Source organism: Nicotiana tabacum, chromosome 16, assembly GCF_000715075.1.
Source record: "Nicotiana tabacum cultivar K326 chromosome 16, ASM71507v2, whole genome shotgun sequence".
Lineage (NCBI taxonomy): Eukaryota > Viridiplantae > Streptophyta > Magnoliopsida > Solanales > Solanaceae > Nicotiana > Nicotiana tabacum.
This window is the reverse complement of record NC_134095.1, coordinates 74,256,922-74,281,484: the sequence shown is the minus strand read 5'-3', so window position 1 is coordinate 74,281,484 and position 24,563 is coordinate 74,256,922. Positions and strand designations below refer to the sequence as shown.

Genomic DNA, 24,563 nt, shown 5'->3' with positions numbered 1-24,563 from the left:
AAATCCGGACATACACCTAAGTCCAAAATTAATATTCGGGCCTAACGGAACTATCAAAACTCTAGTTTAAGGTCAAATACATAAAAGTCAAATTTGGTCAACGCTTCTAACTTAAGCTTCCATACTAGGTACTAAGTGTTCCAATTCAATCCAAAACCTCCCTAAAATCAAACCAACCATCCCTGCAAGTCACATACCATAAATAAGCATACGTGAAGCATCTAATAAGGGAACGAGACTCAAATACACAAAACGACAAGCTGAGTCGTTACATCACCACGGGCAACCTTTTACATACCCAACAATTTCAAAGTGTCTAATGCATACCTCTTTGTTGAGCTGGCATACGCGTCAATTACACCCAAAAAACTCGAGTAAATGAAAAAAAAAATATCTGAAGTTTTATATGAGTGCCACATGTCCAACTTTTAAATTTTTTCATTTTTTTAAAAAATATTAATCTTCCAAAATTCCTAACCCTCTATCTTCCCTTCCCTTTACCCCTCTGTAATTAAATAAGAACTCACACCCCATTCATCTTCTTACATCCTATTTTCAATCATTATACATCGATCTGAAATTTTAGAGTATTTGTATGTTTAGAAGAGGGAGGTATAAAGGTAGCGGTGCTGCTACCCCTCACCCCCACTGGAGTCCCTTTTTCTTTTTTCTTTTTTTAATTTCTAATTATCTGTTGTCAGATGCACAAGCCAGCAAAAGAGTTTACTATGTAATTCTTGTTTTACTCTGAGAAATAGGGAAATTACATACATTTGAAATGAAATTGCAATTTGTTTGTAGACCTGGAAGGGGTAGAAGAAGAGAAGTTTCACAGTTATCATTCCAATACAATCGGTCAGAAAATTGAAGAAGTAGATCAAAAGTAGCTTCTCTTTATACACTCCACATAGTAGATTCTCAGCTTATCTTTGCTTCCACTGACTCACTAAGCTTGGTAAAGACAGGGATGGAGCAGGGGATTTTTTTTCTTGATCGTCGAGCTTTGTTTTTGTGATGATATTTTTAAAATTTTCAGATGCAATCCCCTTTTAACAATTGATATTGGACCAAAGCTCAAGGTATTGCAGAGAGTTGTTTTGGCCAAAAATGGCGTCTGGGTAGATGATGAAGATGGAGCCATCGAAATTTAAGTTTTTTCTAAAGTAGTTGACACATGTCACGACTCATTGGAGAGTGACCCACACTTGATGAGTAAAAACTAGTCAAACATGGGAGAATTATGTATTAGACACACTTTGAAAATGTTAGGAATGTAACGGGTTGCCCATGATAGAAATGTGTATCACAGGGATTTGACGTCGAAGTGAGAGGGTAAACTATGTATTCTGCCTTAAAAATATAAATACTAAAAATCTTAATTATTGAAACCATATAATCTAAATTCTAGATTTGTTTCTGATTCCATGCATTTCAACATCCAGGAAAGAACAAGCTAGATGCTAATGCATTCCTTAAGAAGTGATGCACAAGCACAGCCATAGATTTTTCAAACTTTAACATATAATTTTGGAGTTTTACGTGTAAAAATTTTAAACTCTAGCATATTGTGCTGAAATTTTCTCATATTCAATTAAAGAATTCTTGCTGAATTTTATTTTCGTATTAAAAAATAATTAAATTTTAAAACGCTTACTAAAGCATAATTAGTTGTTAAAAAGTGGCTATTTACCAACTTTTCCCCCAATTGAGCCCTATGTCGTGCATGCTCGGTCTCTATTAGAGCCGATTCCGATTTTGAATAGACCCAATAACTCGGGTGGTCCAAGCCAAACCTACTATAGTTGAGGGTTGAGCGTAGGAATTGGACAGATGGTTTCCTACAAACCCCGTTCCACTTGCCGATTATCACTATGACATGTCCCGAAAAGGAAAATGTGGTGGGACCCACAAAATATACACTCCAAGTTCAGCAGATTCTTGACTTCACCTTACCTTAGATTTTCTGCTATTATTATTATCTGTCCAACTTTACAGTTCATCATCATCCCCTTAATCATTCCTTGAAGTACGAGAAATAATATATACTTTCTATATTAGAAGTCCTCTTCTCCCCAACGTCACGTTCACGGCTCCCACGAGCATCACTCCCAAAAGTCCACTGTTTCAATACCTTGTAAAACCACCAAAGAATCAAAATCCAAAAAAACCAATAAAAAATTCAACCCCCTTTGTGAACCCAAGTTCAGTTCTTGAATTTTTTTACCAAAAAGCCAATAGAAACCCAACCCCATAATACCCTTTGTAAACCCAAGTTCAGTTCTTGAATTTGCTTGGCCAACCAAAAAATATAAAATGAAGGGGTTAATCAGTAGCTTATCTTTTTCAGATCATCCTCACGTTTCACTCACAAAGACTCCAACTTTCCTCAAAATTATTGTTCTTTCTTTCCTTTCAATCTTCCTTTTCTTCATAGTCAGACGTTTTTCATTTGATATCACCACTTTTACTACAACCCCTTCTTCTCATGAATTTCCTATGTCTTTTACTTCAATTCCTAACCAAACAACCACCTCCACTGTCGCCGGAAACCCCCCACCTCCACCGCTCAGGAGGCCGGGGATGGCGGTGGAACGGACGGGGATAATTGATGAGAATGGTGCAATGACTAATGACTTTGTGGTGGGGGAGTTTGATGAGGAGCTCATTGACAGTGTGGTGAATGGCAAGGTTAATGGGACTGATGAGGCATTGGAGAGTGATGAGAATAGAGGTGGTTTGAGGGGTAAAATTGGGAAATTTAAAGTTTGTGATGAGAGTATGAGGGATTATATTCCTTGTTTGGATAATGTGGAGGAAATTTCCAGGGTGAATTTGTCAGAAAGAGGGGGAAATTTGGTAAGCCATTGTCCTCCAAAAGGAAAAGGATTGGATTGTTTGATTCCAAGACCTAAAGATTACAAACTAAGAATACCATGGCCAAAAAGTAGGGATGAGGTATTCCATTTATGTTTTATTCATTATTATACTTCTAGTTAATTAAGTTTCTCCATCTTTAGCTAATTATTGTGATGGTGAATTTGACTAATTGAACTATAAAAATTCATTTTTTCCGATTATTGTTTGCAGGAAATACATTTGGTATATGGTTGATCTTATAGTTGAATTTACTTGCCTAGTTTAGAATTAAGGAAATAGTTGAAAATGGCCTGTCTTGGACTTTTGGTGCTTGGTTAGGTTATGGTTGCCTGTACATAACAGCATGAGGCAGGTTGCGGGAATTTTAAGTTATAGGTTAGGTAGTAAGCTTTTCTTTACTGTTTTATCCTGGTGAATGAACACTCTCAGCTCTCTTAGAATCTAGTTAACTCAATAACTACTTAGCATTAGGAATTTGTCAGCTGCTATTGGAGAGGTACATGTGCCTTGTTTTTTCGGTCATGACCTAATTTTGCCACTCTGCATTCTAACCATAGTGCATGTGAATTGGTTTTGCATTTGCACTAACTATTCTTGGATAAATATCATTATTGATTCTCTTTCAATGCCAGACCCCACTTGGTGGGATTTTACTGGGTTGTTGTTGTTGTTGATTCTCTTTCAATGTTATCGATAATGTACTCACCACATGTGTCACTCATCCAATTAATTAGAAACTGGCCTAATTATTTACTGTAGAAAATCGTGGTTTTCCCTAATCATTGTCAATCAGTATTTTCTGCTTTCGTCTTTTATTTCCCGTTAGAGGGGAAATGCCACTATTCTCTGGTGTGAGCTCTGATGCTCATTTTGCTGCTTCGTCATGTCAATTTTTGCTATTGTCTTCTTCACATTTTGGAACTAAGTCTGGATATATGTATGGTATTTCTAAGTTTTATAAATGACAGAGAGAACCATATTAAAAAGTTAGTTTCTTATCCACCATTAATGTTGATGTTAAAATTGAAAATAAGAGTGTTCCTTTTACCTTTATTTGAAGATCCAAGTTTCAAGACATTACTTTTTTGTTTTTTAAATATCAGTAACAAGGCATTACATATATAACTTTAAATTTAAACAGATCTGGCTTTCCAATGTGCCCCATACACCCTTTAAAGAGAAAGCAGGCAATAAGTGGGTAAAAAAGAAGGGAGACAAGTGCATATTTCCAGGAGATGGGACACAATTTGTCCTCGGTGCAAATCAGTATTTGGATCAGATTTCCAAGGTACTCTGCCTTTTCCGCTTCCTACTTGGTTTACGTCTTATCAACTTGACTTAAAAATGCTACTATGTGCATTCAACCATAGATGGTTCCAGAAATTGCTTTCGGCCAACGAACAAGAGTTGCCATGGATATCGGTGGTGGTGTAGCGAGTTTTGGTGCATATCTGATGGACCGCAATGTCAGCACATTGTCCATTGCAACAAAAGATATGCATAAGAATCAGATTCAATTTGCATTAGAACGAGGAGTGCCTGCTATGTTAACAGCATTTGCTACACACCGTCTATTGTACCCTAGCCAAGCATTTGACTTGATACATTGCTCCAGATGTAGCATTAATTGGACCCGTGATGGTACATCTTGTTTGCTTTACTATTTGTTTCACTATTGGTTGCTATTCATCCTCAAGTTTTTGTCCAAGAAATTGTTCAGATTTCTGTTATTTTCTAGACAGAGCTGAAATGTTTGGTTATGGTACAAATTATCTGGTGTATAGTCAGGTTTCTAGACAGAGCTGAAATGTTTTGTTATGGTACAAATATCTGGTGTAAAGTTAGGTTTCAATCTCGCGACATGTCTTAAACTATTCTTTTTCAGCTAAAACCAATCTTATCCCTACTCTGTAAAAAACAAAAAAAAAAACGGGTAGACGTGGGAAAGCAACAGAATATCAGAAATATAAAGAAAATTATCGAAAATATGAGAAATAGAAAAAACCATCTTTTGAAATTTTTTACATGTACTCTTCTTTAAGTAAATTGTATTTGCATCGCAATACAAGCATTGGGTCTTCTTTCCTTCTCTTTGCCACATGATATATATGGTTTGAGGGGTAGATCTTATTGCCAACCTAATCTCTCACTTCTCATTTATTGGTCTTTAATTTTGTCGGTGAAGATGGAATTCTGCTTCTAGAGGTAAACAGGATGCTCAGGGCAGGAGGATACTTTATTTGGAAAGCAGAACCTATTTACAGACATGACGAAAACTTGTTTGCACCGTTGAAAGGTAACAGCTTTATCCAATATCTAGCAATTTGGCACCATCAAATAGAGGTTGATACGACTTAGAAATGTAGACATGAATCTTCAGGATTTGTTTCTGTTAGTGAATTGTGTAAAGCGTCCATCTTTAGCTTTCTCTTTATGTAGCATATGGAGAGTCAAAGACGTTAATGAGTTAGGAATCTTCTTGTAAATTGAATGCTATGCTATGTCCATCACTTTTGTCACTTTCCTTTTCAGTTATATCAATAATGTGAGCTCTTCTAACTGCGGTAAAAAGAAATGTTGCTTTATGCTTTATATTCCTTACTGTTATGCAGAAATGGAGAATATTACTCGACGCTTATGTTGGGAACTACTAAAGAATGAGGGTGACATTTCCATTTGGAGGAAGCCACTGAACAACAGCTGCTATCTCAGTCGTCCTCTAGCAGTTCAACCTTCTCTATGTGGTGTTGGTGATGATCCAGATAACGTCTGGTATTTCCTACTCTATTCTGCCAATTTCATAATGTAGCATGCTATAATTTCATCAATTCCGGATGCGTGTCGTGCAATTTCCTTGGACTCCTGTTGAGTCATGTACTCATATCTACTAGTCCTGTTCGCTGTTTGTTTTTTTATGATGAATTTGGTGTACTCATATATGTATGTATATTTCCTCCCTTCCAAAAGTTCATTGGTTGAGGGGCAATTAACAATTAACAATATGGATCTTAACACAGCGGAATAAAGTACTGACAAAGTTGAGTGAACTCCTAACTATGTGCCGCTGATCCTCGTTTTACTGGTTCTTTTTTTTTTTTTTTGGCAGGAATGTAAACCTTAAGACATGCATTACGCAGTTACCTGAGAACGGCTATGGAGCTAACGTGACTACTTGGCCTGCACGCCTTCACTCTCCACCGGACAGGCTGTTTAGTATAAAAATGGACGCTGAATTATCTAGGAGGGAAATTTATAAAGCAGAGTCAAAATTTTGGCATGAAATCATAAGTGGATATGTTGGTGCTTTCCATTGGAAAGAATTAAACCTACGAAACGTGATGGACATGAGAGCTTTATATGGGGGGTATGTTCCATTTTAAAAATTCGGGTCTGGTCATTCCATTTTATATGCTCTGGTAATATCTAAGCTTTTGCTGTCTGAAAAATGTTTAAGCTGCACTACTCCTAACTTGAGATTCTTTGGTAGGTTTGCAGCTGCGTTGCATGATTTGAACATCGATTGCTGGGTTATGAATGTTGTTCCTGTTAGTGGTTCTAATACATTGCCAGTTCTATATGACCGGGGTCTCATTGGAGTCATGCATGACTGGTAATGTACACTCCGCTTTCTTTGGATGGATTTTGCATCAAAATGTTTATTACTCGTAGTTGTTATTGAAGTCAAATAATCTGAGTTATTGACTGATTATACTAAACTAACATAAGTATATAATTTTCATTAACATCCACAAAACAATACACTAGGCATATCTCCTTTTTTTGTTAGTCTTAAGCATTTTATAACCGGTGCCTGTGGATATGAAAATCCTAAATTGCACTATAATTGATCAGGTATCAAACAAATAACTGTTCTACACCAAAATCAATTTCAGTGGTTGAAAATGACCTCTTACCGACCAATTAGACCACGGACATGAAAAGCTTAACCTGTTTCTATTGGTTTGAACTTCAGGTGTGAGCCATTTGATACTTCTCCAAGAACATATGATTTACTCCATGCAGCTGCTCTTTTCTCAGTAGAAAGAAATAGGTATGGTACTTCGTTGACCTTGCCCTTATCTTATCGATCAATGTGGTTCGTAAAAAAGTAGTTCATTTTATGTGAGGGTGACTATATGTTCTCACATCTTATTCCCACATTCATACAGATGTAATGTGACGAATATCATGCTAGAAATGGACAGAATTCTTCGACCAGGGGGACGAGTTTATATTCGTGACACCACACCTGTTATCGAAGAGCTCGAAGAAATTGCACATGCCTTAGGATGGGTGGCATTTAAGTTTGATGGCAGCGAGGGTCCTCATTCTAACTGGAAGCTATTGATCGGTGAAAAGCGTCTATGATATGATTTCATTCCCTGGCGCCCCCAGAATTTGGGGACAATGGGGAATGAATTTTTTTACTTTTTTTTTTTTATAATTAATTTTACAGTAGGGAAAAAGATGGTGTAATACAAAATTGAAAAAGTCTCATATAGATTATACTCGATAAACTAATTCAAAATTTGTAACGCTATAAGATTTTCATGTGTCACGACCCCAAACCGGCCCGGTCGTGATGACGCCTCTCGTGAAGACAAGGGCAGCCGACACAACACTCACCTTAACCCTTTAAGCATTAAGAGTCATTTTTAAGTCTTTAAATTAAACAATGTTTCATAGTAAAATCCCGGAATAACAGTGCGGAATAAAATACTAGCACGACATCGGGGTGTCACTAGTCATGAGCAATTATCAAGGTCTGAATATAACAAAAGTCTAAAATGTACTAAATACAGTAACAACAATGAGGGGAAGGAATCGGTGCTGCGAACGTCATGCAGTCACCTTGCTAACTCTGATGACTCCGTGGCTGAGCTATCAACACCCGCTACCGGGCTCTGATATACCTGAATCTGCACACAAGGTGCAGGGAGTAATGTGAGTACTCCAACCTAGTAAGTAATAAGAGTAAATAAAGGTTGAGCAGTAGAAAACAATGAATCCACATTCATGTTAGGCTCAATAAACACAACATGCCTTCATATCATAATACGAGTCAATCGTCCCTTTTAAAAATCCAGCTTTTAGTAAAAATCATTTTTGAAATACTTTCCAGCAGTTTCGGTAGGGGTTCAATACCATTTAAGATAATAATAGAGATTAAAGCCATAATCGGCCCCTCGGGCAAAACATAGTTTGTAAAACAGCCCCTCGGGCAAAACAGTAATCGTAAACACTTCATAACTTACAAATCTCAGTGGAAATAACCAATGTCAAATCAGTGATTAGTTTCTGAACATCTCGTAAATCCCAGTTTAAATAAAAGTTGTTTTAAAATATTTGTTCAACTTTCCGACAGAGGCTCAATATAAAGATGAGTGAAAACAGTCGATAAATCAACATATCCTATAGAAATTCACTTTAAAGAGGAGTGAAATCAATAAGTCCATAAAGAGGCCTCTCACGCAAAACATCACTCATATGCATGAATATATCTATCGCCCCTCGGGCTATCCTCTCTGTCACTCGTGACTCAACTCTTACCAATCAGTACTCGCACTCAGCATTCATGCTCAATTGGTACCATATCGTAACCGTTGCGGCGTGCAGCCCGATCCGTATATCTCTTACTATAACTGAAATCAAAGTAACCGCTGCGGCATGCAGTCCGATCCATGCATCGTTGTGGCGCACAACCCGATCCATATAAATAGTCGACTGCACTCACTGGGGGTGTGTAGACTCCGGAGGGGCTCCTACAGCCCAAACGCTATATTGATGCGACGCGCAGCCCGATCCATATAAGTATCGCTGCGGCGTGCAGCCCGATCCATATAAGTATCGCTGCGGCGTGCAGCCCGATCCATAGATATATAATCCTCACAACTAGGCCCTCGGCCTCTCTCAGTCATTAACCTCACCATCAAACTCTCAGTCTATCTCAGTCATCAATCTCACAATCAGACCCTCGGTCTATCTCAGTAAAACAGGGAACTCAGCCCAAAACAATTTTCACATTTTAAGAACATAGTGATAAAGCCAGATTTGATCAGTAAACAAGCAAAACATGACTGAGAATATGTTTTCAAACAAATAGAGTGAGGAAAGATAGTAAAAATGTCTCTAAGGGTCTCAACAAGTCGGCACAAGGCCCCAAACATGGCATACAACCCAAAAATATAATAATGTCAAACAATTAACTATCAAATACGCATTAAAATATTCGTCCGGGATGGACTAGGTCACAATCCCCAGCGGTGCTCTACCCCACGCTCGTCATCCAGCGTACAAGTCACCTCAAAGTAACACAACGACGTATAATCCGGGGTTTCAAACCCTCAGGACAGTATTTACAATCATTACTTACCTCGAACTGGCGAAATCTCTAGCTCGCGATGCCTTTGACCCTCAAATTGGCCTCCATGCGCGTCGAATCTATCCAAAATCACACAAACATCGTTGAAGCTCGATTTCTAAAAGACGGGGTTTTAGCCATACATATCTGGGACTTGCCCCTTAATGGTACTACAATGATCCACTACTCTTAGGTAACTTCAATCTCCAATACAACATTCAAGCGGGCAAATATTAGTAATAATTCCCATAACTTATGCCATTTAGGCTTATTATCAAACATCTTGTAGGCGTAGATATTTACACCTCATAACTATAGTATTGGTTCCTCCAACTATCACCATTAACCAACAATTTCATCCCACCATTAGTCTTTAACAATTTATACTCCTAACATCACATGTGTGATCAACCATTCACACCCAACCAACAAAATTCCATCAACTAATCACCTTTAAATCCCTACCATGATCATGTATTTAAATTGGAAATTTATGGCCTCCAATCACCATACCCCAAGTTCTAATGTATATATCATACATAAATAATCACCATAGAGTAGTTGGAGATGATAGACATACCTCTTGTAGTACGAATTTTAAGAATCACCACTTGTGGTGTTCTTGATAAATTCAAGCATTTGAAGGAAAATCTAAGGATTTTTAAGATCAATCCATATTAATATAAGTGTTTAGGAGTAGTAATCAACTCAAAATACCCCAAAAATCTTACCTTGGATCATAGAAATGAAGAGTGGGACGGATTCCTCTTGAGAGAGCAAGCCCTTGCTCCAAAAATGACTTGGGAACTCTCTATACCCGGTCTTGGGGTATTTAGGAGCTTGCTAGTAGCGCGGTCGCGCACCTGGGCGCGCTAAAGTAGCGCGACGAAGGCAGAAAACTTTGCGATATGCGCGTTCACTAGCGCGATCGCGCATCTGGGCGTGCTAGTGACACATGCCCAATAAAATGGTCATAACTTTCTATATACACCTCCAAATGATGAACGGTTTGTTTCATTGGAAATTAGACCCAAAGAGATTTAATTTGATAGGTTGTGGATCACACAACTCCTTATATAACTGAAGATATGATTGTCCAAAGTGAGGTCTTGTGCGCACTCATTTACAACTTTCGTCTATTATGAAATTTTCCAACCTCAAAAGTTCCCATTAGCCATCCGAAATCACCCCGAGGCCCCCGGGACGTCAACCAAAAGCACTAACATATCTTAAAACATCATCCAAACTTGTTCCAATCATCATAACGCCTCAACTAATACCAAAATCATCGAATTCAAGCCTAAGTTCTTTTAAAACTTCTAAAACACGCATTCGATAAAAAACCCAACCAAACCACGTCCGAATGACCTGAAATTTTGCACACACATCCCAAATCACTTAACGAAGCTATAGCAACTCTCGAAATTCTATTGCGATTCCCGGATCAAAATCTCACCCATCAACCAAAAATCGCCAAAATACTGACTTCGCCTATTCAAGCCTAATTCTACACCGGACCTCCAAAATCACTTCCGATCACGCTCCTAAGTCATAAATCACCCAATGAAACTATCCAAATCATTAAATTTCCGATCCAAGCTCATATACAAATAAGTCAACTCTTAGTCAACCTTTCAAATTCAAAGCTTTCAACTGAGACTGTTCCTTCAAATTCATTCTGATTTTTCCTGAAAACCAAAACCAACGATCTACATCAGTCATAATATGTTGCACGGGCAAGTCATGCCCAGGAACTGGCGATCAAAGTGCAAAAGTTCAAAACGACCGGTCGGGTCGTTATATCCTCCCCCACTTAAACACACGTTTGTCCTCGAACGTACCCAGAGCTGTTCTAAAACCCCACCAATCGCGGAATAACCTTACCATGCATATTGCCGGGGGTGATCCCACATCACCCTATCTCATATAGGTCCGATAACACCGTTTAACTAAAATTACACAATCCAATCTAGCCCATAAACCATAGAACCACATTTTCACTTCTGAAAACATCAATACGATCAAAACCTCACACATATACTTTGAATAGACCCGAACTAGCTGTAGTAACTCATGCCTGCAACCTCAAGTGCAATTATCCGATATACCACGTAACTCAAACACATGTAGCGATAACTTCCATTCACCGCAGCTGCACACAACACCCGAATACCGGTAGAAACCTCTTATCAACTAAAGTCTCATTCCAACACTTCCATATACTGCCAATGATAAATGAAATACGCAACCAATCATAACCATCTCTCAGATCAGTCATCCATAAGGTTACTTCTCCTTTGGCAAGGACCATAGCAAATTTTTGAACCGAACCTCGATATTTACCTATCATACATGCTGAAATCGAATCCGTTTGTATTTATTAATGATCCCCAACGATCTCCTCTAATCCAACACATTACTCTGGTGACATGACACATCCATACAGACCTAAGTCACAACTTGCACAATACATGCATCAATACACAACAATCCGAACATACTCAAATCATGAAAATGACTCAAATGAAAGAGCTGAACCTCAAGTTCATGAGTACCACCACAACACAAGACTGAGAACCCGTCTCACATCATAGGAACAGAACACACGAATCTAACCTGCAAGGTCATACCTCCACATATATTCACTGCAATGCGCGACCTTATTTAAATACTGCTCTACATGGAACCACCTTAAGTCACTATGCTCAAAATCGACAACCACAGACAATTTGATATCTGGAACCAAAGCAATTCATCATACTCACGGTGAAGCAAATAACATACACTACGCACACCCGATAGGACATAATCGATACGCCGTTCACCAAGAAACACCAAATTACTCTTCCCGCTCGACTTCCATTATGAAACTCCGATAGAACTGTACCATAGGTGCCTATAACCAACAGATCGTATCGTCTCACAACACAAAAAGGTAATGCATAGATCCCCATAATTTCTAATAGCTCAAAATAATTGAAGCCACACATCCTTCGCCAACAGCAACTTGAAGTCAACAAAATCGTCTCGATGCCGGGCACATATCCCATATAGGTCTACCAATGGACCATACATCAACTCCAGTTACACACAACATATAAATAATCCTTCGAAGGTCCATATCCCATATAGGTCTACCAATATTGGTCTACCAATGGACCATACATCAACTCCAGTTACACACAACATATAAATAATCCTTCGAAGGTCCATATCCCTGAAGCATAGCACATACTAATATCTGACTAACGTACCCACATTTTGCCATCCACAACCACAAGCTAACATGTATATGAGAACTCTTAGTCTCAAAGTCCATAAAACACATGAATTACCATATCTGATCCCAATTTCGCCACTCTCATATATAACTCGCCTCTAGTACCCAATCACCCCACGGGAGATACTCTAAGATCCTTCGGTGCTTCCAAGCAAACCCGAATATCAGCAGCTAACCTGACGATAAGTGTTGTAATACTACCGAAGTACCATCAACTCAATCACATTGACTCTTTCTGGCACATATACCCTCGTCAAATCACCTCAATTAGCATTACCATTTCCTTAATCATCTGGAGATCCCTTCTCAAATCATCTGAAGTTCATTTCTCTAATTATCTGAAACTACCCGCGCTGCCTAAGAATTTATGACCTTCCATTCAAATCTGAACCGTGACCTTACACATGCAAATCTCAGTCTTACACAACATACCGTATAAATCGTACCACTCTAGGATAACCGCGAGAAATTCATATGCCTTCTGAGACACAAACATCTACGTACTCAACTAGTCAAGAACTTTCCATTGGTCTCATCTAGAAGAAAATCACTATACATCCCATGCTATGTATGCCCATAGAAAATATACATCTCCAAACCGCGGTAAAACCATCAAGAACTCTCCGAGTTCCCTTTACACAAATCAAACCTGTCAGGACTGAATCCTTCTAACTCAATCAAGCTAAGAAAGCCATCAAAACCTAAGAGCATCGCCGTAAAATACCTGAAAGAACTTATTACCTCGAACACACACACCAGGAATTAATTATATCCTTACCATACCGATTCGGTCTACTATCAAGTTACCCCATCTATCTAATTTTCCTTCTGATTCATCTTCAACTTGATATTCTCTCTTAAATATTCCCAAAAGCACCACATTCGAAATACTTCGCTCTGAAGAACTTACTGCGGATCTAAATCCGTTACCTCCTGATACTGATACATAGAATCCCACAATTAATATGGAAAACACCACAAGTCTTGACATCTTCCAAGGAAACTCAGTTTCTATCCATAAGTACAACTTGAAAGCCTCCAATTATTGCATGTAAAATTTTGATCACAATAGGACCATTCTCTAGAGGCATCCACTCTACTCAAATCGCAGTTAGATTGATTAAACGAACCGAACAACCTGTGCTTTATTTGCACTCCGACACTGTAGAATGTGACCTCATTCCAATATAACCAAGCAACTTCCTGCTCTATGCACCGAGCATTCATTACCAACCATAACTCAAGTCATTCCCCGATTCTCGTACATCCATAAAGCATAACATAACCTTTATTGAAATTTCCTTTACTCAAGCCATAACTGATTCACAAATGCGCCTCGAACTGGGACCATTAGAGTATATAATCGTGCAATCAACTATTCAATAGCGGACTCCCCCACTTGGCTCAAAGCCATAGGTCAAACACACACCATAACTCATAACACATACGCTTTATTGCTGCCATAATACCATAGTGAGATTAACTCAATCCTTCATAAGCTCGTGGAACACAGACCATCTCGTACTTCATATCTTTTACAAATCTCGTATTTACTCTCATAACAATTAAATTCACTCTCTTAAGCGACCCAAATTAAATTCACATATATATTTCACTTGTAAATGGGATCTTCTAACAGACAACATAAAGATCACACAACTCCAGAACACTTTGCAGGAGATAACCCACCTGCTCCGCCTTAACTAACATTTATGTATACCTTCCACCATCATAAACTGTACGCAGTCACTTAGTCTTCTTGAGTCTGAACTCATACCGCAACATGAATTATTATTTTTTCATTCACAACTGGGAAACATGAAAAGATTCTTCACACGCCTATAACTCGGGGCTATACCTCGAATCAAGATGGAATTCAAGCACCTAATAGTTCTTCTATCCTCCAGCAGACCCTTCTTGTCATTTCCAAATCATATGAATACATCTCGCAGTACTAACATACTCATCACATAGTTACTCAACTGTCACTTCCACTAATAGGGACAATACCGAATATATAAGTTCAAAACACTTGCTCACACAATCAATACCTCGGTTCTCAAGCTATAGGCAAAAATCCGGCCTCAAGTCCTCTAGACTGGCCCAACATCAACACACAGAGATCGTATCTCGCCCCTCGATCAGGGAATCACAAGCCATCAAGGCATATCTGATACTGAGCACTCATGCACACACACGAACGCGTGGAAGGAATTCAAAGAGTTATATTTCAAGCTGAATCAAAGGATGCACGATAAGAATTCAAGAATGTGAAGTTTTCCTAAAGGTTCTGCAGCTTCTCGAGGATAAATACAGTCGTCTCTGTACCGATCCGCGAGACTCTACTAAACCTGCTCTTGACTCGTGAGACCTATGTAACCTAGGTTTTGATACCAACTTGTCACGACCCCAAACCGGCCCGGTCGCGATGGCGCCTCTCGTGAAGACAAGGCCAGCCGACACAACACTTACCTTAACCCTTTAAGCATTAAGAGTCATTTTAAAGTCTTTAAATTAAACAATGTTTCACAATAAAATCCTGGAATAATAGTGCGGAATAAAATACCAGCCCGACATCGGGGTGTCACTAGTCATGAGCAACTATCAAGGTCTGAATACAACAAAAGTCTAAAAATGTACTAAATACAGTAACAACAATGAGGGGAAGTAAGCGGTGCTGCGAACGTCATGTAGCCACCTTGCTAACTCCGATGACTATGCGGCTGAGCTATCAACACCCGCTACCGGGTTCCGATATACTTGAATCTGCACACGAGGTGCAGAGAGTAATGTGAGTACTCCAACCTAGTAAGTAATAAGAGTAAATAAAGGCTGAGCAGTAGGAAACAATGAATCCACATTCACGCCAGGCTCAATAAACACAACAGGCCTTCAAATCATAATACGAGTCAATCGTCCCTATTAAAAATCTAGCTTTTAGTAAAAATCATTTTGAAATACTTTCCAGCAGTTTCGGTAGGGGTTCAATACCATTTAAGATAATAATAGAGATTAAAGTCATAATCTGCCCCTCGAGCAAAACATAGTTTGTAAAACCGCCCCTCGGGCAAAACATAGTTTGTAAAACAGCCCCTCGGGCAAAATAATAATCATAAACACTTCATAACTTAAAAATCTCAGTGGAAATAACCAATGCCAAATCAGTGATTAGTTTCTGAACATATCATAAACCCCAGTTTAAATAAAAGTTATTTTAAAATATTTGTTCAACTTTCCGACAGAGGCTCAATATAAAGATGAGTGAAAACAGTCGATAAATCAACATATTCGATAGAAATTCACTTTAAAAAGGAGTGAAATCAATAAGTCCATAAAGAGGCCTCTCAGGCAAAACATCACTCATATGCATGTATATATCTATCGCCCCTCGGGCTAGCCTCTCTGTCACTCGTGACTCAACTCTTACCAATCAGTACTCGCACTCAGCATTCACGCTCAATTGGTACCATATAGTAACCGTTGCGGCGTGTATCCCGATCCATGCATCGCTGTGGCGCACAACTCGATCCATATAAATAGTCAACTGCGCTCACTGGGGGTGTGCAGACTCCGGAGAGGCTCCTACAGCCCCAGCGCTATATTGCTGCGGCGCGCAGCCCGATCCATATAAGTATCGGTGCGGCATGCAGCCCAATCCATATACATATATATATACATTGCTGCGGCGTGCAACCCGATCCATAGATATATAATCCTCATAACTAGGCCATCGGCCTCTCTCAGTCATTAACCTCACCATCAGACTCTCAGTCTATCTCAGTCATCAATCTCACAATCAGACCCTCGGTCTATCTCAGTAAAATAGGGAACTTAGCCCAAAACAATTTCCACATTTTAAGAATATAGTGATAAAGCCAGATTTGAGCAGTAAACAGGCAAAACATGACTGAAAATATGCTTTCAAACAAATAGAGTGAGGAAAGATAGTAAAAATACCCCTAAGGGTCTCAACAAGTCAGCACAAGGCCCCAAACATGGCATACAGCCCAAAAATATAATAATGTCAAACAATTAACTATCAGATACGCATTAAAATATTCGTTCGGGATTGACTAGGTCACAATCTCCAGCGGTGCTCTACCCCACGCTCGTCATCCAACGTGCAAGTCACCTCAAATTAACACAACGACGTATAATCCGGGGTTTCAAACCCTCAAGACAGTATTTACAATCATTACTTATCTCGAACCGGCGAAATCTCTAGCTCGCAATGCCTTTGACCATCAAATTGGCCTCCACGCACGTCGAATCTATCCAAAATCACACAAACATCGATGAAGCTCGATTTCTAAAAGACGGGGTTCTACCCATACATATCTGGGACTTGCCCCTTAATGATACTACAATGATCCACTACTCTTAGGTAACTTCAATCTACAATACAACATTCAATAGGGTAAATATTAGTAATAATTCCCATATTATCCCACTTAGGCCTATTATCAAACATTTTATAGGCATAGATATTTACACCTCATAACTATAGTATTGGTTCCTCCAACTATCACCATTAACCAACAATTTCATCCCACCATTAGTCTTTAACAATTTATACTCCTAACATCACATGTGTGATCAACCATTCACACCCAACCAACAAAATTCCATCAACTAATCACCTTTAAATCCCTACCATGATCATGTATTTAAATTGGAAATTTATGGCCTCCAATCACCATACCCCAAGTTCTAATGTATATATCATACATAAATAATCACCATAGAGTAGTTGGAGATGATAGACATACCTCTTGTAGTACGAATTTTAAGAATCCCCACTTGTGGTGTTCTTGATAAATTCAAGGATTTGAAGGAAAATCTAAGGATTTTTAAGATCAATCCATGTTAATATAAGTGTTTAGGAGTAGTAATCAACTCAAAATACCCCAAAAATCTTACCTTGGATCATAGAAATGAAGAGTGGGACGGATTCCTCTTGAGAGAGCAAGCCCTTGCTCCAAAAATGACTTGGGAACTCTCTATACCCGGTCTTGGGGTATTTAGGGGCTTGCTACTAGCACGGTCGCGCACCTGGGCGCGCTAAAGTAGCACGACGAAGGCAGAAAACTTTGCGATATGCGCGTTCACTAGCGCGATCGCGCATCTGGGCGCGCTAGTGACACATGCCCAGTAAAATGGTCATAACTTTCTGTATACAGCTCCAAATGACGAACGGTTTGTTGCTTGGAAACTAGACCCAAAGAGATTTAATTTGATAGGTTGTAGATCACACAACTCCTTATATAACTGGAGATATGATTGTCCAAAGTGAGGTCTTGTGCGCACTCATTTACAACTTTCGTCTATTATGAAATTTTCCAACCTCAAAAATTCCTGTTAGCCATCCGAAATCACCCCGAGGCCCCTGGGACCTCAACCAAAAGCACTAACATATCTTAAAACATCATCCAAACTTGTTCCAATCTTCACAATGCCTCAACTAATACCAAAATCATCGAATTCAAGCCTAAGTTCTTTTAAAACTTCTAAAACACGCATTCGATCAAAAACCCAACCAAACCACGTCCGAATGACCTGAAATTTTGCACACACATCCCAAATCACCTAACGAAGCTACAACAACTCTCGGAATTCTATTCCGACTCCCGGATCAAAATATCACCCATCAACCGGAGATCGCCAAAATACTGACTTCGCCAATACAAGCCTAATTCTACACCGGACCTCCAAAATCACTTCCGATCACACTCCTAAGTCATAAATCACCTAACGAAACTATCCAAATCATAAAATTTCCGATCCGAGCTCATATACAAATAAGTCAACTCTTAGTCAACCTTTCAAATTCAAAGCTTTCAACTGAGACTGTTCTTTCAAATCCATTCCGGTTTTTCCTGAAAACCAAAACCGACGATCTACATCAGTCATAATACGTTGCACGAGGCAAGTCATGCCCGGGAACTGGCGATCAAAGTACAAAAGTTCAAAACGACCGGTCAGATCGTTACATCATGGGAACAAACTGAATCAAATCATTGACACCCTTAGTTTTATTTGTCTCCGTGGAGAAATCTTTTTCCCTTTTTCTTATTTATTGTTATTACTTGAGCAATTTTTTTAAAGTTTAATTTGTTTTAATTTTTGACTTTATAAGTAATCTTTTGTTAATTGAGTTCAAGAAAACTAAAGAGAAAAGCAAAACACCATATTTGCACAGTATTATATTTATTGTCACTTTGTGTCTGCAATTCTTTTAGGCCAAACTAGCGGCCCCTGAAGTTGTGGGATTCTTTCACTTGAACACTTAGTCAATGCCTTGTTCCAATTTAACACACATATCATCCATGAACTTTGTCTTCCTTTTCTCTTTTTATCTTTCCTTTTTTATTTTCCCTCTTTATTCGTCTTATCTTTCATTCTCTTTTCTCATTTTCCTTCTCTTTGGATGTGTTTGGTATCGAGGAAAATGTTTTTCATTTAAAATAAAAAATATTTTCAAGAAAAATAAGTGATTTTATCACTTATTTTCTCTTGTTTGGTTGGTGAGTGAAATTTTTTTCCGGAAAATATTTTCATCTTTGGTTAGAGAGTAGAAAATATTTTTTTAGAAAAATACTTTTTTATGCTACTCTCTTCACCCCCTTCCCCCAAGTCCCGAAAGTACCCTTGCTCTCCCCCCTTCCAAATACCCAATGTTTTAGGACTCTTTGAAATTTATGCTCCATAACTATAAAGAAAATATTCATTTTTAGGTTGAAAAAGAAAGTACTCTTTCTACAACATGAAAATAAAGTAATAATTTTATTGAAATAAAAGAAAATACTCATTTTGTTGAAATGAAAGAAAATACTTTTCTACGTCATGAAAAGAAAGTACTTTTTTTGTTAAAATGAAAAAAAAATATTTTTTTATAGCATGAAAAGAAAATACTCATTTGTTGAAATGACAAAAAAATCTATCTATAACATGAAAAAAAAAGTACTATTAATAATATATTTATTTAGGCTGGGAGTGGGGGATGAGGGTGGGGCGAGGGTGGGTTGGGTAGGTAGGGTGTGGGGGTGGGTTGGTAGGGATGGGAAATAGGGTGGGGAAGGTTGAAAAAGCGTTTTGGAAAATATTTTCTCTTCTTTTTATAGGAAAAATATTTTCCTCCAATTAGAGGAAAATGAGTTCATAAGGAAAATGTTTTCCAAAACATTTAAGCTAACCAAACATAGAAAAATTGAAAAATATTTTCCGACGTACTAAACATACCCTTCATGTGTTTTGATTTTCCTTGCTATGGAGATCCTAGTAACTGTGAATAGGAGTGACAAACGGACGAGTCGGGTCGGATATGGTTCAGGTAAAAAATGAATAATGAAAATATGGATAAATTATCCGACCCCACCCATATTTAATACGAATAAAAAACGGGTTAACCGCCGGTATTATCCATGACCTCTTGCATATGATCACTTTTGGGAGAACACTTAGGGGTCGTTTGGTAGGATGCATTAGATAAGCTAATGCATGCATTGACTTTGTGTATTAATAATACATTGTTTGGTAGATATTTTGAACCTATGCATTAGTTATGCAGGCATTAGTTATACATCCTATTTGGTATTATCCTATGCATAACTAATGCATAGAAAACAACGGTATTAGCAATGCAATGAGTTTTAATGCATGTATTAGCTTAGTTAAAGACAAAATTATCCTTTAAAATTTATGCTTGATTAAAATATGCTAGTTAGTATATTAATGCAAGTTCAAAATAATCCAAATAGTGAGAAATAAAATTATTTTCCTAGTAAATAAATAAATACTTAGCATATTTCCTTTTTTATAAATAAATATTTAATTTTATTTTACAATATAAGTAGACAAATAAAATAATTTTTTTAAAATTTTTTCATAAAAAAATATTTCTCAACATATGTTTCTTTTAAAAAGTTAGAGTGTGGACTAGTTTTGAAGGCATTTTTTGTAAACAAACAATTCTTTTAGAAATTGTGCAATACTTTAATACATCAAACCAAACAATGGATAAGAAATATGTCAGCATAACTAATGCAAGCATAACTAATATCGGCATTACTAATACATCCTATTCAGCATTATTCTTATGCACCCTACCAAACGACCCCTTAGTCTCCCCAACTTGAGGAACCCCAATTTGAGGCTTTACAAATGTAAAAGTTAGACCCATTGGTTACCCATTGGTTACCCATTGGCTAAATGGATAATATGGTTCTTATCCACATTTGACCCGTTTTCAAAAGAGAAATTTTCACAAACCACTATTGTTTAGTGGTTATTAGCTAGTTGTAGTTACCATTTACTATATTACTTCCTATAGCTATGTTTTCAGATTTTTTAGAGTGTATTCGATGTATTTAAGCTATTGTATCTCGGCGTGAAACATGGGATTACAGCTAGACAGATTATTGTATTCGATTGTATTCACAGCGTGAAGCATAGGATTACAGCTAGACAGATTATTGTATTCGATTGTATTCACAATATATATATTTGTGAATACAGTAACGTAAATAGCGCAATTCATGGACTATTCAGTTGTTTTTAAAAGGAAAGTGAGTCAATTAACATAATAGACTCCTAATATAATTCAAACCCAATTATAACACACAAAATTTGTATTTCCGGTTATAAAAAAAAGATTATCAATCTAAAAACACCCCAATAATATATCAATCTTCAGAGAAATTATATAATTACATTGAATATAGTTAAATATATAAAAATACATTGAATACATGAAGTATAGCAAGTCATTTATAGTGCAAAAAATATATGAATACATACTGCAGATACATTTGAATACATATATACATCTGAATACACAAATTATATTAATTAAAAAAATACATATGAATACATTCATGGAATATAGCGAAACAGTGAATACAATGAAATACATGGAATACAGCGGGATACATTGAAATATAATGGGAAAAAAAGACAATGAATACAATGAAATACATAAAATACAGCGAGATACCTTGAAATACAATGAAAAAAAAGGTAACAAACTCTTCAAGTTACTCAACCCCAAACTCAGTCATTTTTGTTCAAGAACAACCCTAATGTCGTCTCGTCAAGAGGGCCGCAATTCTGACTCGAAACTCTCGAAAGTCGATGCAGAATTACAGAGGTCAGTGGACAGAAGACGACTCCTTACCCAATCAAAAGGCAGACATAGGCTAGCGAAAGGTAATGAATCTAAGGAAGAGAACCACCACCATAGTGAAGCATCGCCGAAATCTGCAGAATCAACTGGACTTGAATACACGGAAAACATCCAATATTTGGTCAACTGCCTACTCTATCAAAACCAATCAATGTGGATAGATTACTTAGAGCCCACTAACAATGAAAATTTCGCGAAACAATAGAAATGAATCAGTGGAGAATATTAATTATATTTATGGAGAAAGACTGGCGTTGAGAGAGAGAGAGTGGAGAAAAATCTGAAAGAATGAGAGAGAAAAATAATACAAAGAGTATTTTATGACTTAAGGGTAGGAAATAACCATAAATAAATAATTGGTTATAAAAATCAAAAGGTAGCTATGGAATATAATTTTTTAAAAGGATATTTATTTAAAATAAGTAAGGTATCAACCTTTGCTATAGGAAGTAAAAATTCCTTTTCAAAAAGTTCATTATCCAAAATATTTTTTATAGATAATATGAGTGATTAACTGTTTTATTTTAACCATTTTGTCTTGTATGTTCTCGTTTACACGGTAAAATGAGTAATTTCAATTAAATAGCGCCACATAAAATTAATGAAGCAGAAGGAGTCCCTTCAACTGTCAATTAAGGTTGCTGATATTACAAGAAAGAGTCTGGTTGAAAAACCAAAATCCTTATATTCTTGCAATTTGCAAATATTATTACTTCTATATGTTCAAAGTTTACTTGTACGAAAAAATGAACAAACAAGTACGATAGAAAAGTCATAGACATCCACTTGTATATCGTCAGCTAAAATTATGGAGTATTAAAAGTCTATTACACAAAGTTTAATGAACAAATCTACAATCCCCAGCAGACCATGAACATCATTTCAAATGCTTACAACTAATTAAACATTTTTCTGGTAGATTGGAAGCGGGATTACTTTTTAATTCAAATTACAGTTTCTTAATTATCAAACATCATATCCTTAAACTCCTCAAAATCAAGTTTCCCATCTGAATTTGTATCATAAACATTAATCATGCTCTTGCAATCTTTCCCACATTGCTCATCCCACAATCCTAATCTTGACAATGCACTCTGCAACTCCTCGCAAGATATAAATCCGTCATCATTCAAATCGAATACTCTAAAGACTTTCTGTAACTCATTTTCCAGGAAAATATTTTCGCGCTTGCTTTCTTTAATATGTGCTTTTGTGATGGCATCATAGAAGAGGAAAAAGTCAATGGAGTCGAGGCTTGTTTTCCCAACAAGCAACTCAAGCTCTTCTTGGCTTGAATTAATGCCTATGGTATCAAGAAATCCCTTTAGCTCGTTGAGGCTCACGAGTCCATCACCATTCTTGTCAAGCCTTGAGAAGATTCTTGGCAAATTAATGGAGTTGATTGGAGACATGTTGGTGCAAATTTGAAGGTATCGGGTTTAGAACAACGCGAATAATTAAGGATTAATCGAGCCAGTAAATTTCAGACACCAGCTACTTGATGAAAGAAGATAGACCTAAAAAAAGTGGTATTATTATCAAGTCTTCTTGAAGTTACATGCATATGGGAAGTGTGTATTTATAAGGAGGGAACTAGGAATGAATATTTGGGAGAATTCAGAAGAATTGTCCTTTCCTTGTACGGACTATATAACTAAAAAATAATCACAAAACACTACTTGTGGTTGAAATCTAAGGAATAAAATTTAGGAAGTTTCTTGGAAGAAGGGGTTGTACAAGAGAATAAGCAGACCATTTAGATTTAATCCAGAACAAAACAGTGGCTTCTGTGTTTTTTCCTTAGCTAACAAAAGATATGTTCATCCTTGACTTACTAAAATAATAAATAAATTAACTATCTAGAAATTTCCTTTGTCTTTATCAACTTAATCATACTTCGTAAACTTGAATAGGACAATAATAGTTTTTTTATTATTATTTTGGTTTAATTAACTATTGATCGGTATGCACCCTGAGCAATCTAGATTCACGTCAAATTAAAGTTCATTAAAAAGTTAATATATTAAGATTTAAGATTTAAGTGCAATTGACATCATTATAGAAAATTGTATTGACATTATTTGTTAAGGTGCTTGCTATAAACATTCATTCTCTATTTCTTATTATATTTAGGTATTTGACTCAATACATAATTTAATAATCATATGAAGCGTGTTTGATATGACAAAAGTTGTTCTAATTTTTTGTGGTGTTTAGCTGGTCAGTGAAAGATATTTTTGAGATAAAGGTATCTATATCTATCTATATATATTAAAGCAAGAAAGTTTGCATTACGGTTAAGCCAAGTAACAAGCTAATATAAAGCCACTTGGCAATTTAGGACAATATTTATTATCGTATTTAATTTAAATTGAAAGATAATATTTCTTTAATTTTAATAGAAAAAAGTAAATAATATATATATATATATATACTACGAGTATATAGTACTCCAATCAGCTAAAATATCAAATAAAGATAATAAATAAATGATACTCAAAAATATTATTGTATAAAGCCACTTGGAAATTTAGAAAAATATTTATTATAGTATTTAATTTAAATTGAAAGATAATATTTCTTTAATTTAAATAGAAAGATAGTAAATAAGATTCTTTTGAATCTGAATGGAAAGAAAGTTAAAATTGAATTAATTGATTAATTAATTAGGAAAGCTAATCAACACATAAATGTTCCAATTCAAACGAGAGGCTCAACGAGTGAGGCGAATTGTTCTAAATAATGAGAAAGAGTTTTTTGAAATTTGAGTTCACAACAGAAAAAACAAAAACGTGTTTGTTACTAGAAATGAGACTAAAAAATCTAGGTTCGAACCCATATTCATAATTACCGAATTGTTGGAT

At 36.8% G+C, this 24,563-nt stretch overlaps 2 protein-coding genes across 2 annotated transcripts; one reads left to right on the top strand and one right to left on the bottom strand.

The window, feature by feature from the left end:
• The first annotated feature begins 1,951 nt into the window (after nucleotides 1-1,951).
• On the top strand, nucleotides 1,952-7,417 carry LOC107817358 (putative methyltransferase PMT10). Its single transcript, XM_075232953.1, has 9 exons — nucleotides 1,952-2,955; nucleotides 4,019-4,165; nucleotides 4,248-4,518; nucleotides 5,063-5,173; nucleotides 5,490-5,649; nucleotides 5,984-6,241; nucleotides 6,365-6,487; nucleotides 6,851-6,928; nucleotides 7,047-7,417. Exons 1-9 carry the CDS (start codon nucleotides 2,314-2,316, stop codon nucleotides 7,243-7,245), a joined length of 1,989 nt encoding a protein of 662 aa, XP_075089054.1. The 5' UTR covers nucleotides 1,952-2,313; the 3' UTR covers nucleotides 7,246-7,417.
• Nucleotides 7,418-22,482: 15,065 nt separating this feature from the next.
• LOC107819435 (putative calcium-binding protein CML44) lies at nucleotides 22,483-23,348 on the bottom strand. The gene has a single exon (XM_016645544.2). The coding sequence runs from the start codon at nucleotides 23,109-23,111 to the stop codon at nucleotides 22,659-22,661; it is 453 nt and encodes a 150-aa protein (XP_016501030.1). The 5' UTR covers nucleotides 23,112-23,348; the 3' UTR covers nucleotides 22,483-22,658.
• Nucleotides 23,349-24,563: the final 1,215 nt, after the last annotated feature.